The sequence below is a fragment of the Brachionichthys hirsutus genome, chromosome 21 (genome assembly GCF_040956055.1).
Source record: "Brachionichthys hirsutus isolate HB-005 chromosome 21, CSIRO-AGI_Bhir_v1, whole genome shotgun sequence".
NCBI classification, from domain to species: Eukaryota; Metazoa; Chordata; class Actinopteri; order Lophiiformes; family Brachionichthyidae; genus Brachionichthys; species Brachionichthys hirsutus.
The window spans coordinates 6,904,670-6,920,240 of NC_090917.1; the positions used below are offsets into that span (position 1 = coordinate 6,904,670).

General features: G+C 47.4%; 1 protein-coding gene across 1 annotated transcript; it reads left to right on the forward strand.

The window, feature by feature from the left end:
* The first annotated feature begins 2,501 nt into the window (after positions 1-2,501).
* Positions 2,502-13,731, forward strand: mms19 (MMS19 homolog, cytosolic iron-sulfur assembly component). The gene is made up of 31 exons (XM_068754206.1): positions 2,502-2,595; positions 3,052-3,100; positions 3,625-3,725; positions 4,127-4,212; positions 4,354-4,428; positions 4,561-4,630; positions 4,802-4,930; positions 5,051-5,112; positions 5,495-5,581; positions 5,675-5,749; positions 5,841-5,918; positions 6,263-6,401; positions 7,656-7,810; positions 7,889-7,967; positions 8,357-8,482; positions 8,574-8,655; positions 8,746-8,839; positions 9,120-9,243; positions 9,522-9,677; positions 9,787-9,886; positions 10,215-10,317; positions 10,424-10,498; positions 10,574-10,700; positions 10,817-10,923; positions 11,301-11,357; positions 11,448-11,634; positions 12,063-12,145; positions 12,238-12,402; positions 12,931-12,990; positions 13,136-13,236; positions 13,511-13,731. The coding sequence occupies exons 1-31, from the start codon at positions 2,508-2,510 to the stop codon at positions 13,539-13,541; spliced, it is 3,051 nt and encodes a 1,016-aa protein (XP_068610307.1). The 5' UTR covers positions 2,502-2,507; the 3' UTR covers positions 13,542-13,731.
* The last annotated feature ends 1,840 nt before the right edge of the window (positions 13,732-15,571 follow it).

Consider the following 15,571-nt stretch of genomic DNA (forward strand, 5'->3'; position numbering starts at 1 on the left):
ATCATTTTGTTAACCTCATTGCGTAGTTTTCTGCTTTTTTCAAGTAGTTCCTCGTTGTTGGTTTTTCTGTACTCAGAGTAACATTTGTTTCTGAGCTTGATGGCATTCAATATTTCCCCCTTCATCCAAGGTTCTGTACGGGCTCTGACCCGAACAGCAGTTATGGGCGCTATCTTATCGATTACGGACAGAAATGCAGATTTAAAGGAAGACCAGGTCCCCTCGACAGAGGCGGAGTTTAAAGTTTCAGACCAATCAGTTTCCTCCAGCGCTGTTGTTAGAGCTTCTGGGGAGTAATGCTTCATGGTTCTGCAGTTTATTGTGGTGTGACAATGGGCTGCAGGTCTATGAATTTTTCGAGTGCAGAAGATCATGTTGTGATCACTTAGATTGCACTCGATGACACCACTGTTTTTGATTCTAGATTTGTCCGATGTCAGGATTAGGTCTATGATGGTTCTAGAAGTGGTGCTTATCCTTGTAAATTGCTGGATCAGCTGGGTAAAGTTATGCAGATTACAGAAGCTGCTGAAGGATTTGAAAGTCGGGGTGTCTTTCCGAAGGACATTGGTGTTATAATCTCCTATCAGAATGACCTCCGAGCTTCCCAAGCCGATCACATGCTTCTCCAATAAATCATAGAATGAATTTTGGTCTGGGGGTCTGTATACTGCGCCAATGACCAGAGGTTTAGCTCTGGGATAAATGATTTTTACCCAGACAGACTCTGTGTCTGTTCCTAGTTCTGGTAGAACGGTGAAGTTGAGGTCTGATCTAACGTAGATGCAGACCCCGCCCCCATGACGGTCCCTGTCCTTCCTGATAACAGTGTATCCCTTAATCTCAATCTCAGTGTCTTTACAAGAATCATCCAGTTTGGTTTCCGAAAAGGAGAGAATTCCAACCTTACCGTTGCCAAACATCGATGTTAACTCGGACATCTTGGATTTGCATGTTAAGCTGTTCACGTTGAGATGAATAATGTGAAGACCTCTCCCCGAGAAAATGTTATTCATATCTTCCGTGGAGTAGAAGCCTTTGTCATTCACTGTCTCTGGGGGGACGCTGGGGGGAGGAGGGGGTATCGATGGGGGGATATTGTCCGCCGGTGAATGGGGTAGGGTGGGGCCGTTGGGCAGGAGGGGGGCGCTGGGGTGGCGGTATCGATCGTAAACAAAGGGAGTGGCCGACCGATACCTGGGGGGGGAGTGCAGCTGGGGGGTGGGAGTGCAGCTGGTGTTCTCAGGCGTTGCTTCGTGGCGAAAAACTCCGGGGGAATAATCCGCATTTCCGAGGCCTCTTCTCGATGTGACCCTGTCTGTGTTTCCAGGGCGGCGGGGGAAGCCCCTTCCGTCACCGTGACGTATCTGCGCCGGGGGAATTCCGTGACGCGCCGTCGCGCGTTGGCTGCGTCCCTCGGCGCGAAGTGCCGGAAGTGAAAACAGGGAGAACGCTAGCGCTGCTCCTTCTCCGTCTTGCTGCTGGGGGGGTTCGGTGGTGGGCGATGTGGCGTTTGGCTGGGTTGACCTCGGGAGGTTTGTCGCGAAGTCCTCGGGGCGCGGCCTCCACGTGTCGCTGCTCCAGATGTTGTGAGCGGCGACGAAGGGCGAGTCGAACGGCGTCTCCGTGAACGTAGAATTCGCGTCTCCGGGTCCCGGGTTTGGGTGTATATTTCCGGACAGAAGTAGACTCATACAGATGATTTTCCTTACTGTCCTGCCGTCCAGGTGGTGCACGTTTCTCCTCCTGGAGTGAAACCGCTTCAGATCGCCCAGAGTTCTAAAATGCGCTGAAGAAGCGGCGCACGGAAACGATCCATTTCTTTCCGATATCCTCGGTAAAAGTACTTCCTGGGACTCGATGAAAATTAATCCCTGTAAGGTTACCGCATAGATCAGCACAAAATAGTTCAATATTTTTAGGATGGATTTCAGAAGAAGATGTTGATTCCTCCTGTAGAGCAGTGAACGAGGTGGAATGCGGGAGCTCGCCGGGAGCTCAGCAGCGGTGCGACCGCTCTCACCGACCATCTCGTGTCTTGAGAATGCAACAACAACAATTTTCTTCAGAACTGTAATATTATAAATAATAGTATGTACGGTTACTATGGGCTTTTATTTAATTAGCAGTTCTTCTTCTTCTTCCTCTTTCGATTTGTCCCATCAGGGGTCGCCACAGCAAATCAACTTTCTAGTCGATTGCATGCTTAATTCTGGCAAAGTTTTAAGCCGGATGCCATTCCTGCCGCAACCCTCTACATTTATCCGGGCTTGGGACCGGCTCAAGGGAGACATTTCCCGCGCTACCTCTGAGGCTGCATCGTCGAAACTGATGAAGAATGTATCTAAAAAAACTGTTTCTCGTTGAAAGGGGTAATGGACAACAGGGATGTTGCAGAAAAACGGACGACCCTGAAGGCAGCATCGAAGACGGGGACAGTGGCTTTACTTTCGCGTTTCCGTCTTAACTTTTCGCGCATGCGCAGTTTCTGTTAAGTGTCTGGCACGATGGCTGCGGAGAGTAGCTTGCTGCTGTCGCTGGTGGAGGAATATGTCTCCGGACTGCAGGACAGTAAGGCCAAAGACTCAGCGACAGGTAAAGAAGTTTTCGGCATGTTGTCCTTGACCTTGTTGCCATGGAATCCGAGTTGTCTCCGAGGATGCGCAGCGGCAGCACCATGTTGGACTTGTTAGCAGGATGCTAAGCTAACTTGACATCCTGCGTGGTGTGACAAACCCAAAATACAGAAACCCTCCCGCAGTAGTGTTCGTCCGGTTATTTTATCCCGACACCAACACAACATTAACGAAGTCATTCGACTAATAAGGACATCTCGGGCTAATTTAGCGAGACATGACACGAGTTATTTTGCTAGCTGCAGTGTTTGTCTCCAGATGAGACGATGTCCTCAATGAACTCTTGACCTTTGAACTGTGTAAATCTAATGTGAAAACCACAAGGCTTAATTTTGTACACATCTGTTTTTATATCTATTTTCTCTGTTCGTTTGTAGTTTATTACTGTATTTTCTGAACCTTTGTGTCTGCTCAGGTATCAAAGATGGACATTTTACAATTCTGCAGCTCGTGGAAGCACTGGGGTAAGATATTATTAATCTAACTTGGAATCACTCGCATATGAGACCTTAATTCCGTTACCAGCTAGTTTAACAGCACAAAGTTCAAAAGGAAGCATCTGTGAAGGCTCGCTTGATGCTGAGAGGTATCCAGGTAATAAACACCAGTTGATGTCCTTTTCAGTGATGTCCCTGCTTATTCCTCCAGGACACTGAAGCCCCATTCTGTCCCCCTTACAGCAGTCCCTTGTCCCTTGTCTGGACTGCACTGTTGTGTGGCCGATTGTGCACCAAAATCAACAACAGAGCCCTCAGGCTGTTGAGCAGCCGAAGTCGTGTATATAAAACAACTTAAGAATGCAAATTAAAGCTTCATCATAAGTGTCTCCTCTTCCAAAACCTTTACTGACTGTTGTAAAGAGAGTGTCAAGTTCACGAAGATCATTTATTTATCGGAAACACATTTTATGAAATGTCAAAACTTTGTTTGGAGCCGAGATTAAAATGTTTAATGACATTTAACATTTTAGTTTCCTCCCCTGTTGCAGAAAGAGTCTGACCAGCTCTCAGCCTCACACTCGAGCCAGAGGAGTCAAGCTTCTCTCTGATGTTTTGCTGGAGTGCTACGCAGGCCTGACGGAGACAGAAGGTGCGCATCTACGAATTTAGTGAAGATCCAGAAGAGATCCTGGATTCTGGATCGCTTTGACATTTTCATTAACATTGCAGTCGATGGAGCTTCAAAATGTGTTCCTCAATATCCCGGTTGATTATTGACTTTGTGAAATTCGACCCAGTCATGTTGGGTGGGGACCACAAAATTGTATCTGGATTGGGTCCAGAATGAGGTCAGGAAAAAATATTGAATTTTAACATTGAAAAATCTACTTTAATTGACTTTTTTTTCTTTTCATGGTTGGTGTATAAAGAGACCAAGAACAATGTAGAACCTTTTGATGCTGATCCAGATCACCATGTGGACGGTGTAAATCCAGTTAGGAGGGGATTGAGTGCTTTCCCAGTTTATCTTGCCGTCTCTCTTGTCCACAGTGGATGTCCTCATTGCCTTCTATGAAAACCGTCTTAAAGACCATTACGTCGTCACGCCACCGGTTTTACAGGGACTCGGGGCACTGGTGAGTGCGTTTATTGGGAGGTACATAATATTGATACATTTTCAAGACAAGTTTGTGTCTAATCGGCAAGTTTTAAAATCACTTTGCAAATTCTGGATTAGGCGGCGGCAACCAGCTTAAGTGTTGTGATTTATTTTCCAGGCCAAATGTCCAGCGTTGCCTCCTGGCTCGGGTGTGTCCATGCTGAGGTCTTTGTTTCAGGATGTCCACGTTCAGGTGAGGCTCGCTCCATGTCGCTTTCATTCCTTTCACTTTTTTCACGTTTTTTTTTTATTTGGTTGACCTTGACAAATCTAAATTGTGCTTGGTAAAAAAAAACCCTAATGGAGTATTTTTTATTTTTTTTAGTCTTTAATGCTTGCGGACAGAGCCTGCGTCTACAACATGCTTATCAACCTCATGGAGACCAGAGAATCCGGTAAGAGACGGCGGGATTGGGTTATTTCTCATCCGGTTCCTCTTAATTTGTGAGTTTTTTGTTCATTTAGTTTTTTCCACATTTCCAAACGGTTCCCTCAGAAGGTGACGTTGTCATTCGTCTGGCGGAATATAAACGCGATGTGTCCTTTCCTGTGTCGGTCCGCCACAGAACTGAAGGGTTTGGGTGCAGACTTTGTGTTTGGCTTCGTCCAGTCCATGGATGGAGAGAGGGATCCTCGCAACCTCCTGTTATCCTTCCAGATCGCAAAGAACGTCATCCGCCGAGGTTATGATTTAGGTGAGAGCCCAAGCACGGAGCCTCGTTTTGCTTTTCATTTTCTCTGTTCTTCTCTGACCGTTTTGGAACTATGTTTGACTTGATGTATCCTTCCTGTTCATTTCCTGGTGGCTGTCTCAGGGAACTTCACAGAGGAGCTGTTCGAGGTTACGTCCTGCTACTTCCCCATCGACTTCACCCCCGTAAGTCCTTGTTTGCTCGTCTGCCTCGGAGAGAGAAACGTGGTGAAACCAGAGCGGGGCAGCAAATAAAAACGGTCATCTCTGACTTCCTGTTTGCTTTTGGAAGCTGTGCAGACAACAATTATGCAGTGTTTGGCTCGTCATCTGTTTGCATGCATTCCCATCTTTACTCACAGAGGACCGCAGTTGTGTTACTCCACACATCATCACAATGCCGCTAATATGTTGTGTTATTACCAGATAATAGTGAAACTTTTTTAAAGCTTTTTTTAGGTCTAATATTATTGCGTTTTTTTTTATGGAAACCTCTTGCTTGTGTATTTGTTTATAGTCTTGACTCCCCCTCACTCACCCACACACCCCACCTTTTCATATACCCCAGCCTCCCAGCAACCCCCACGGCATAACCAGAGAGGAGCTCGTCCTGATGCTGAGGGACGTCATCGCTGGGACGCCACGGTTCGCTGAGGTATGGACGAGCCAGTGTTTCGTGTTTGTGCGACCCGACACCAGCACCGTTTCTAAGCGGGTCTGCCGACGCGGTGTGTGTGTCTCGCTGCAGTTTCTGTTACCGCTTATCATTGAGAAGCTGGACTCCGATATTCAGAGTGCGAAGCTGGACTCGCTGCAGACTCTGGTGAGAAATGTCTGCTCCACTCCAGTCTTTCTGGAATACGCCTCGAGCTGCATATGAATCCGTTGGGCTCTTCCGACTTGATGTCTTTCAGACCGCTTGTGTGTCACGTTATGAACATTCGGATTTGACGGAGTTCCTTGAGGGACTGTGGACGTCACTGCGCAGAGAGGTCGGAGAATACGTTTTTACTCACTTTATTTCTTTGATTTAAAAATAAATCCTCCTTACAAAAACAATCAATGGCCTTAAGATTAGATTCACAATAAGTTCTGTGTTCATTTGTAAAACAAAAATCAATGAGTTTAAATCCGGTTTAAGATCAATAATGTAATTTTACTGGCCATCATGATAAACACTGATCTTAATGAGCTCCCTGTGTTTATAAGGGAAGAAAAATATTTCTCACGTAATGAAAAACGATAAACATAAATTCGGGTAAATAATTCAACTCATTCCCGTTCCAAACTAAAGGGAACAAGTAACGAATGAACCGCGAATCTCGTTTCGCCGCAGGTGTTTCAGACATCCAGTGAGAAGATCGAGTCCGCGGGCCTCGCCGCTGTCACCGCACTCACTTCCTGTTTGTCTCGCTCCGTCCTCAACTCCGACTCTGAAGACTCCCTCTGTACCTTCCTGGAGCTCGTGCTTAAAGGTGAAATGATTGCACACGTTATTGAAAGGGTGCGAAGTGTCTCGGAGTTTATAAGAGAGGGTTTGCGGTACGGCCTCGCTGTAGCGGAGCGCTGCTCGCATCGACGGGCAGAAATCAGCCTTATAGGAAGTGCTCATTAGTTTCTTATCAAATTGCAGTTAAATGTAATAAAACTTCCAACCGGTGTATGCTATGCAGTATGTTTAGGTTCTCTTTTTTTAAGTAGCTTAATATAAAGTCAATCATTCTGGAAGACATTCTGGGTTTTAGCTGTAATAGAGATGCTGGGATTTGACTACCGTAATTGCTGAACTATTATGCGCACCTGTGAAAAAGCCGCACCCACTGAATTAAAAAAAATATATATTTTGTACTAAAATAAGCCGCACATATTCGTAAGCCGCAAGTGCATTAAGACAAATTATATTTAACGGAACACGGCTCGCAACGATATCCGCAGCAGGTCTCCAAGGTGAACAGCGTCTGGCATGTTAGAATAAGGGAAGTCGGCAAATCAGATCCGTAACTTCGGGATAAGGATTGGCTCTAAGGGCTGGGTCGGTCGGGCTGGGGTGCGAAGCGGGGCTGGGCTCGAGCCGCGGCTGGGGGAGCAGTCGCCCCGTCGCCCTCCCCTCTCCGCCCGTCGGAGGCTGCGCGGCGCGCGCGCCCGCCTGGCGGGGTGTCCCCGTCCCCCTTGCCCCCGTGCCCCTCATCCTCCGTCCGCGGGAGCGTGGTGCGGCAGGGGTGGGGACGCCCGGGAGGTCGAGGGGGTGGGTTCCTTCCCCGCTACGCGGCGCGTCCGACGCCGCGTAGCGGATGGCGGACAGGCGGCGGGGGACCGGGTACGGTGGTCCGGCGGCGGCGACTCTGGACGAGCGCCGGGCCCTTCTCGCAGATCTCCCCAGCTACACGCAAGCGGGGCTTTCCCTCCGGGCGGGCGGGCGTTAATTTTGTAACGAAAGTGGGAAAATATACGTAAATTTGCCGCGTCGTTGCATAAACCGCAAGGTTCAAAATATTGGAAAAAAGTAGCGGCTTGTACACCGAGAATTACGGTAATCTTAATATTCCAGACTCAAACATCACCTGATATATGAAGCAGGTAGTAAAAGTTTTTCTAGGTTTTCAGTGTAGATCTTTTGAGGGTGGGAAGGCCACTGTTGAGCCAGTCCATCGCCGCTCTCGATGAATCCACGGCTTCTCCATCGGGATCCAGCGGTTTCGTGTGTAACCGAAAATGTGACGTCGGTCCAGATTGCAAGCATCATCTGAGTGAGCCGGACCTGAAGCTGGTGTGGCCGAGCGCCAAGCTGCTGCAGGCCACCTGCCGCGCCTCCGATCGGGCGAGCCACGTTGTAATGGCCGCCGTCCTGCCCGCTCTGATCGAGCAGTACAACAACAGAACGGAGGTAACGTGACCTTTGATGATGATGAGACGATCTCAGTGATGTTTATAGAAGAAGGAAAACCTCTTTGTCTTTGTGCAGTGTTCTCACAGGAGAACGTTACTGGAGGTGGTGCAGCGATTCATGGAGTCTGTGAAAAGCAGCCAGCCTTCAGAGAACGGCAAGTTTAGGACTGTCTTATTGCAGAGCATTCAATTCACTCACCAAAAATCAGAGTCCGATATGAATGTCTTCTGGATCTGATCCAGAATGAGCTCAGGAAACATTTTAACATTGAAAAGCCCATTTACAGATTCAAAAATCTGTTAAAAAATCATGGTTGGCGTATAAAGATTCCAAGAACAAGTTGGAACCTTTTGATGATCCAGATCACCATGTGAACGGTGTCAATCCAATTAGGAGGGGAATGAGCTGCTTGGTGGCGGTCTGCGTCTGTGAAATGCTGAAGAAGTTCTCTGTCCTCTGGTTAAGAATGGTTTGTGTGGAAAACGGAATCCAGATTTTAACTCATTTGTTTCTGTTTACCTTGCACGTGTGTCTCCGTTTTAGAAGAGAGTGTGTTCTTAGCCTTCCGTCCGTCTCTGCGCAGCATGGTGTTTTCAGCGCTGACTGAGACTAACGCCACCCTGCAGGTCACGGCCACTGCCGTGATCGCCTCGCTCGCACAACAACCCGGTGAGATGAACACGACCCTCGGCAGCGTCGTACTTCGTCTGCGCCGCGCCGCGCCGCTTCAGCTCTCGTAAGTGTTGTGTGTGTCTCTCAGGTCTGCTGCGTGAGGCAGACGTTGAGCTGGCTGCAGACCACCTGACCAGACTGTTGCTGACGGAGGACGATGACCGAGTCAGGTCTGCTCACATCGATCATCGATCAGGATAAATATGTTTCTGAATAGATCAGCTGAGCTCATGTGTGTTTCTGTCTGCCTCTGACTTCAGCCGCGCTGTGCTGGAGTGTGTTGGAGCCTTAGCAAAGTTGCACCCTGCGGCCTTCATTACCAAACTGATCCCAAAACTGAGGGCAGAGATGTTTGTTGGTGAGCTCCATTCCATGTGGAAGCACCAGGCAGATTCTCCCTCGTCTTTCATGCAGAGTGATCCTCATTTTATCTGTTTGATCCTACTTTGCGAGATTCAAGAGAAGAAAATCTGCAGGTTCTCCTGTTTGTTAGGATTTCAAATAACTTTATTGAAAGTAATTTGCCTCCTTCTAATCCAACTCCAAGTTTAATATTGGGTCAGAATGTTGAAATGCCTTGAACACCTTTTTCTCAGCGACTACGGATCAAGACGGCAACACGGATTCTTCTGAGCAGCATTCCCATCATGCAGTGCGCCAGCGGTGTTTGTCTGCTCTGGCCGCCGTGTCCACCCAACCGAGCGTCGTCGAGGAGACTACGCCGGTCCTCCTGGACGTCCTTGGATCAGCACACACAGGTGAGCTGTCTAGACTGATGCCTTTATGGCAGTTATGGACTCTTCTTTTCTGAGGATTGACAGTTCTTGTTCTTGGATTCCAGTAAATTCAGACATTTTTGTCACTCGGAGGATTTAAAAAAGCACAAAATTGGAGCTAATATAATTTACCAACTACTTTCTCTTCAATTGTTCATGTATCATCACTTTTCTCAGATGAGAGGAAGAAGAAATAACTAAGATAAACGTGTGTGTGTGTGTGTGTGTGTGTGTGTGTACACACACGCTCATGGTTTCAGGGAGTGCCTGTTTCTCAGTGGAGGAGGTCGTGCTGGCGTGCCGCAGCCTGCAAAGAATAGCAGAGCAAGTCCAGGACGGCGAGGAGACGGGCCGATGCTTCCATGGCGCCGTCATCCCGCGCCTGCTGTCTCTGGCTCTGCAGGCGGCGCTGCAGGGTGAGCAGCTTCTTGGCTCGCCCTTCTCCTGCTCCCCCAGTTGCGTTTCCGAGCTTAGCAGTGATGTAGAGGTGGATCGCTTTCGCTGAAGGTCCTTTTTGTTTTGAAGGCGAGGGCTCATCGGGTCGCTGTAGCCCTCTTGCGGAGGAGGCGGTTCTGTGTGCTATGGTCCCTGTCATCAGTACTTCCTGCTCCAGGCTGCAGCCCACGTCAGTAACTCATTCATTATGATTCTGTATCTGTTGATGATGGTTGGTAATAGAGTTAAGCATTAGTTAATCCATTCTCAAGCTGTTTAGAAATAAACTAGCGTATTTTCCGGGCTATAAGCTGCAAGCTTTTTCCCCACGCTTTGAACTCTGCGGCTTTTTTTCCAACGATGCTGCTAATTTATGCGGGATTTTGCGGGATAAAAATGCATTTTAGCCTCAGACCAATGAAATGATCACACAGGTAACAGTGGACCACGTTCCTCGCATCTGAGCTTTTCTTCACGAGTTTCGTGCCGTTTCCTTTCCGGTTGTTTCACGTCCCCAGGTTGGCCGGGAGGACGGCGGCCAGAGTTGTGTCCCTCTTCCTGGACGGTGATGTCTCCTTCCTGCCTGGCAACTCCTTCCCCTCTCACATCCAGCTGCTCGAGGTTTGTACGTAAATGCCTCCCGTGAGTCGCCATTGATTTCTGTTGCCTCAGTGATTGATTGCCTCGATGGTCACTCTCATTGAGGTGTGTGATGTCTCCTCAGAAGCAGCAGGGGGACTCGTGGAGACGGTCCCAGATGGTTTGTCTGCTCATGGGATGTGTGTGCTCCTTGCCTCGCAGCGTGAGTCTCGGCGTGAACGCGACGCTCTGCATTTAGCAGTGCTGTTGGCGCTTGATTCTGCGTGTCGTCCTCTAGGTGGCGCTTCCTCAGGAGGATCGCCTGCTGTCCCAGCTGGTGGACATGAGCTGCAGCTGCAGCCTCCCGCTGGCATACGCCTCCGCTGCTAAATGCTTCGCTGGTCTGGTTAATAAGAGACCGCTGGGTCAGTTTGTGACTTTATTTTTTCCGGCGGGTTTTTTAGGGGGGGGGGGGGGGTTCTAAACCTGAGCGTTGCTATGCCAACAAAGAGTAGCTGTTTTGCTTTGGTGTCTTCTGCAGGGAATTCTCTTGACTGCTTAATCCAGAGCACCATGAAGAGGGTGTGTAGCGAGCTGGACGCTCCATCTTCATCTGGACGCACTCAGGCCTTCACGCTCCTGAGCTGGGTCAGAGTTTCTCCTCTAAATGTCTCTGTTCCAGTGCGTGTTTGCGTCCTTAAGTTGTTTCTTCGGGTTAAATGTCTAGAAATATATCTAGAAAATGGAATCCTACTCGCATCCTATCATTAGTAGATGAAGTTGTGTTATTTTAATGTTGTTATCACAGACGATTCTGCCTTGGCTGATACAAGAACAGTCGGGACACCCCCCCCCCAGCAGGTGGCAGCAGGTTTCAGATTAGATGCCTGCTGTTCAATAATGAAAGTATTCTAGTTCTTTGCAAGACTGTTGCTGCTTTCATTAACAACGTTTATCGGACGGTTTATCACGTTAATTGTTAAACTTAGAAGCAGAAAGTGTCATCGAGTTGTCGTTTTCTCCAGGTTGCCAAGGCGCTGCTGTTGAGATACCACCCTCTGTCTTCTGCGCTGACCGACAAGGTACACCCGGGAACACCCGGTCATTCTCTCTTTCTCTTCGGCCCGGTCTGACACCCTGTTGTGTCCATTTTTCCCGATCTGTCTTTGAAGCTCTTCTCTCTGCTGGACGACGACGAGCTCGGTCCAGCGGTGGCAGACGGCTTCTCTCTGATGATGAGCGACTCTGCCGACGTCTTGAACCGTTCTTGCCACGCAGATGTTCGCATCATGTATCGCCAGCGCTTCTTCGGCGAGAATTCAGCCAAGTTGGTGCAGGGCTTCAACGCTGCGCCCCAAGGTACTCGAAACTGACTTAAATTGAAACGAGGGGCTAAAAATCACAGTCGGCGTGAGAAGGCTGCGGTGCGACGCAATAACATGGAAAATAATCTGAGTCTAAATGTTTAATATAGTTCTACAGTTTTAGGACAAAGTAATTCCTCCAAGTCCAGTATATAAGAGATCAATCTATACGGAAAGCCAATGCTTGATCATGTGATCTATTTCCATTTCTCGTTTGTTTTAATTGTCTTCATCCTCTGGCGTTGTTCTTGTAATCCTCGTGCTGGACGGGGACTACACGCTGCAAAAAATTCAATTGATGATATGAAAAGCCTCTAAAATACGAGAAGTGACCTCCAAATGAAGGAACTTTTTCTGCTGGGCTCTCCGGCAGACACTCGTCCTTAGTTTTAAGCACCACATTCGACCTCTTTCTCCCCACAGATAAAAAGCCCAACTACCTGAAAGCTCTGTCTAACATGGTGAACAGGTTGCCCAAGCAGGTTCAGGTCACTGAACTGCCAGCGGTGAGTAAAGAGCAGCTGCCGAGGCCGCTGGAAGGTCATTCCTAACTCGCACAATGGATCGCATCGATGAGAAGTCTTCTGTCCCCCTCCAGCTCCTGTCCTTGCTGCTGGAGGGCTTGTCGTGTCCTGACCAGGGTGTCCAGCTGTCCACCCTGTCCTGTCTGCAGCCTGTGCTCGTCGACCCTCCATCAGCACTCGTTCAACAACTAGAGGCTTTGGTCAGCAGGCTGCTGGCCCTGATCTTGACTCCAGCCATGGTCGGTGATCCCTCATAGCCTTTAAGTCAGGTCACTATTGTGTAAATACATGCACGCATTTCAAAATCACTAAAAAGATGATTATTCTGAGTACCTTTTTTCATTACTTTAGTTTGCTACTCCCTCCTGACCATCAGGGGGCAGCAAAGAAGCGCTCTGACCTGTACAGCTACAGTATGTAGCCTCATCATTAGTCAGGATGCTCACAGAGCTGTGCTACACTCGCAAACAAACCATTAGATGAACAAAAGAGTTCAGTTTATAGTGGAATCATTGCAAACATTACCCGCCGTTGGTGTTTGTTTGATCAAAAGCTGCTGAATCCAGGAAATGTCTTTTGTGGTTTTCCACTGCTTTCACCACAATAGCAACAAACAAGCCCATTTATATTTTAGCATTTCCTTTTAAAAGGAATTGCATTTTTAGTTGTGGGATGGCAGCGAGGCTGTTCTAAATGCGATGACGCTGCTTGTCGAGCCTGGACATGTTCGCTGCCCTGAGTCGTAACCATTGTTGGCTTCTTTGCAGAACGTGAGGATCGCGTCTTTGCGATGCATTCATGCAGTTTCCCACTTCCCCGTACCCGAGGTAAAACTGTCGGTACTCCGTATCTCTTTTTTTTCTGCGTGTGGACTTTTCTTTGTAACGCTAGTAAAAATAAACTCAAAAGGAAAGTAATTTTTTATATGGCGATTATATGATGAGATTAATAAAAAACACTCAACAATTTCAGGTGTTGCCCTTTCGGGCCAGAGTGCTTCGAGATCTGGCCCGGCCTCTGGACGACAGGAAGCGGCTGGTGAGGGCGGAGGCGGTTCAGGCCAGAGAAGATTGGTAGGAATCCTATTGGCACACAAAATCAAGTCCTGATTAAACATGTAATCACAAAGCATCACTGTCATGCTAATCAATGCCAGTGACCTCAGCTCCTTGAAGCCCTTAAAACAATCACATTCAAAGGAATTAAAAGGCAAAGATCTTCTTTATCTGGAGGCAAAGCTAAAATGTCTACTGTGAACATTAAAATGGCGGTGATTTGCTACATTGTTTTGAGTTGAATTAATCAGCGCTTCCTCACCAATGTCTCTCCGTCCTTTTCCCCCCGCAGGTTCCTGCTAGGACGTCCGGGAGGGAGGTGATTCCGCTCTCCGTAGACAGCCCAGGTCTCCCATCCTCCCTTCAGTTGGAAGAAAACCGATGTGTGTTTTGTCTTCCTTGCTGCATATCGAAGGAAGTGCATCAGACGAGGATGCATTTTGATTACAAGGATGGCTGTCATCAGAGCCCAAAGATTTGTCTTTTCTAATTGGTCAAATAAAGGATGTTCATTTTGAATCTTAAATTTGATGACTACAACCCCTGGCAAAAATTTCGGAATCACCGGTGAGGCTGCTTAAGTTGTTTAATTTCGTAGAAGGAAAGATCACAGACATGCCACAAAAGGAAAGTAAATATAAATGGCAACTTTCGGACTAAAATAAATCAAAAACGTAGTCAATAAAAATTACTTTGTGGTAGATCGAGCAGAGGGGGAAAAATGAGAAGCCCTGCAGCACACCGCGAGGGTTCGGGTTAGTCTGAGGCGTGGACTATAGCGAGCTGCAGCGTCATCCTAAAGTCGCATCCACAAACATTCTTTCAATTGGTGTAACAAAAACTTTTACTGCATTTACTGAAGATGTAACGACGTGCATCTCCCCGGCGCCTTTAGCTGACGCAGCCCCTTATCAGCAATGACTGCGCGTGTTTCATCATGGATCTCACTGGAACAGCAGACTCACGATTCATCGCTGAACGACTTTCATCCAGTCCATGCTTGCTTTTCTCTATTTCTATCTCGTTCCCTTTAGGCAAGTTTGCTCTCAGATGTTGACTCCACTTCATTTGTTTCGCTGTGCGTTTCCTGCTTTGACTTTTCTGTCTTGACGCTTTGATGTCTTCCACGGTGGACCAGTATGCTTTGCCTTTTACAACATTCCCATGTTGTACTTGGTCCCGATTATAGGCACAGCCGACCGAACAACCAACATCTTTTGCAACGTTCCATGATGATCTTCTCCTTATTTCAAATTGACATCTGATGTTGGAGCCATGATTCATGTCGATCCGCTCCACGGTGTGAGCGCTCCGTTTGAACTGCACACTGAACAGATTTGATCTGATGCAGTTGTTAGTTCTTCAGAATTGAGTGATTACGTTTTTGTTTCTATGCTTGATCTAAAAATAGCAAGCATAATTAATATTTTTCTTAGTCAGAAAAGAAAACTGACCAAATGAGAATCCTCCAAGACGGTTGCGTTTATATTTGCCAGGGGTTGTCTACCCGATTCCTGCCATGCCAATGTGCTGCTGGCTGAGTGGAGTCCTTGGTAACTATGGTAACTAGAATGTCAATCAGAGATTGCAGACCCTCGCCTCCACCAAGTGCCCTGTCTCGCAATGTTAAAGAATCCTTAAAAAAATTCTAGAATCTGGACCCAGATCCGGATCAATGCCATTCTCGGGGAGGACCGAGCCACGGACAGAACCTTGCTTGTGTAAAAATTTCAAGTCGATTGGGTTACTAGTTTCTGAGTTATGCGCGTGGACAGACAAACGGATCCAATTGCAATACCCTCGCCTCCCCCACGGCGAGGGTAACTATGGATGCGCCAGGTGCTTTCAGCATCATATGAATGTGTCACACCCCCACTGACACAAGTGACGTTTTTGTATTGAAATGTTTGCTGAAGTTTATAAATTGAGAATGTCAACATATTGGCGTCGTATGAATGAACCTCACATCAACTTATGCCAAGGACAATATTTAAGGTGTTTAACTTATGTCATTAAAAAGCTTTTATGGTATAAAAGGTATTTGGTGTTATTTTAAATACATTTATTGGCTGCCAAAATTGGAAACAAATATCAAACACTCGTTTTATTTAAGAAAGAAAAAAGAACCGAGCTGGAGAGCATCGTGGCATCATTGCGGTATGTCAGGTTGCTATGGCAACTACAGATCCAACTCACTGATCAATTGGGGCTGAAATCAAAAGTCAGTGCAAAGTTCACTTTCTAGCATTGAGGTTGAACACAAGAAGTCAGTCAAAGAAAAATGTTCATGTTTGTTTCGAGTCGGTCAAAATATCAGTTCACGTGGACACTTCCCGAAACACAACAGGTATAA

Excerpts from the sequence above, each read along its gene's own strand:
- mms19 (XM_068754206.1), top strand. The coding sequence starts at position 2,508 with ATGGCTGCGGAGAGTAGCTTGCTGCTGTCGCTGGTGGAGGAATATGTC. Across the intron at positions 9,244-9,521 it reads CCTTGGATCAGCACACACAG|GGAGTGCCTGTTTCTCAGTG; the intron begins GTGAGCTGTCTA and ends TCATGGTTTCAG. Across the intron at positions 9,678-9,786 it reads TCTGCAGGCGGCGCTGCAGG|GCGAGGGCTCATCGGGTCGC; the intron begins GTGAGCAGCTTC and ends TTTGTTTTGAAG.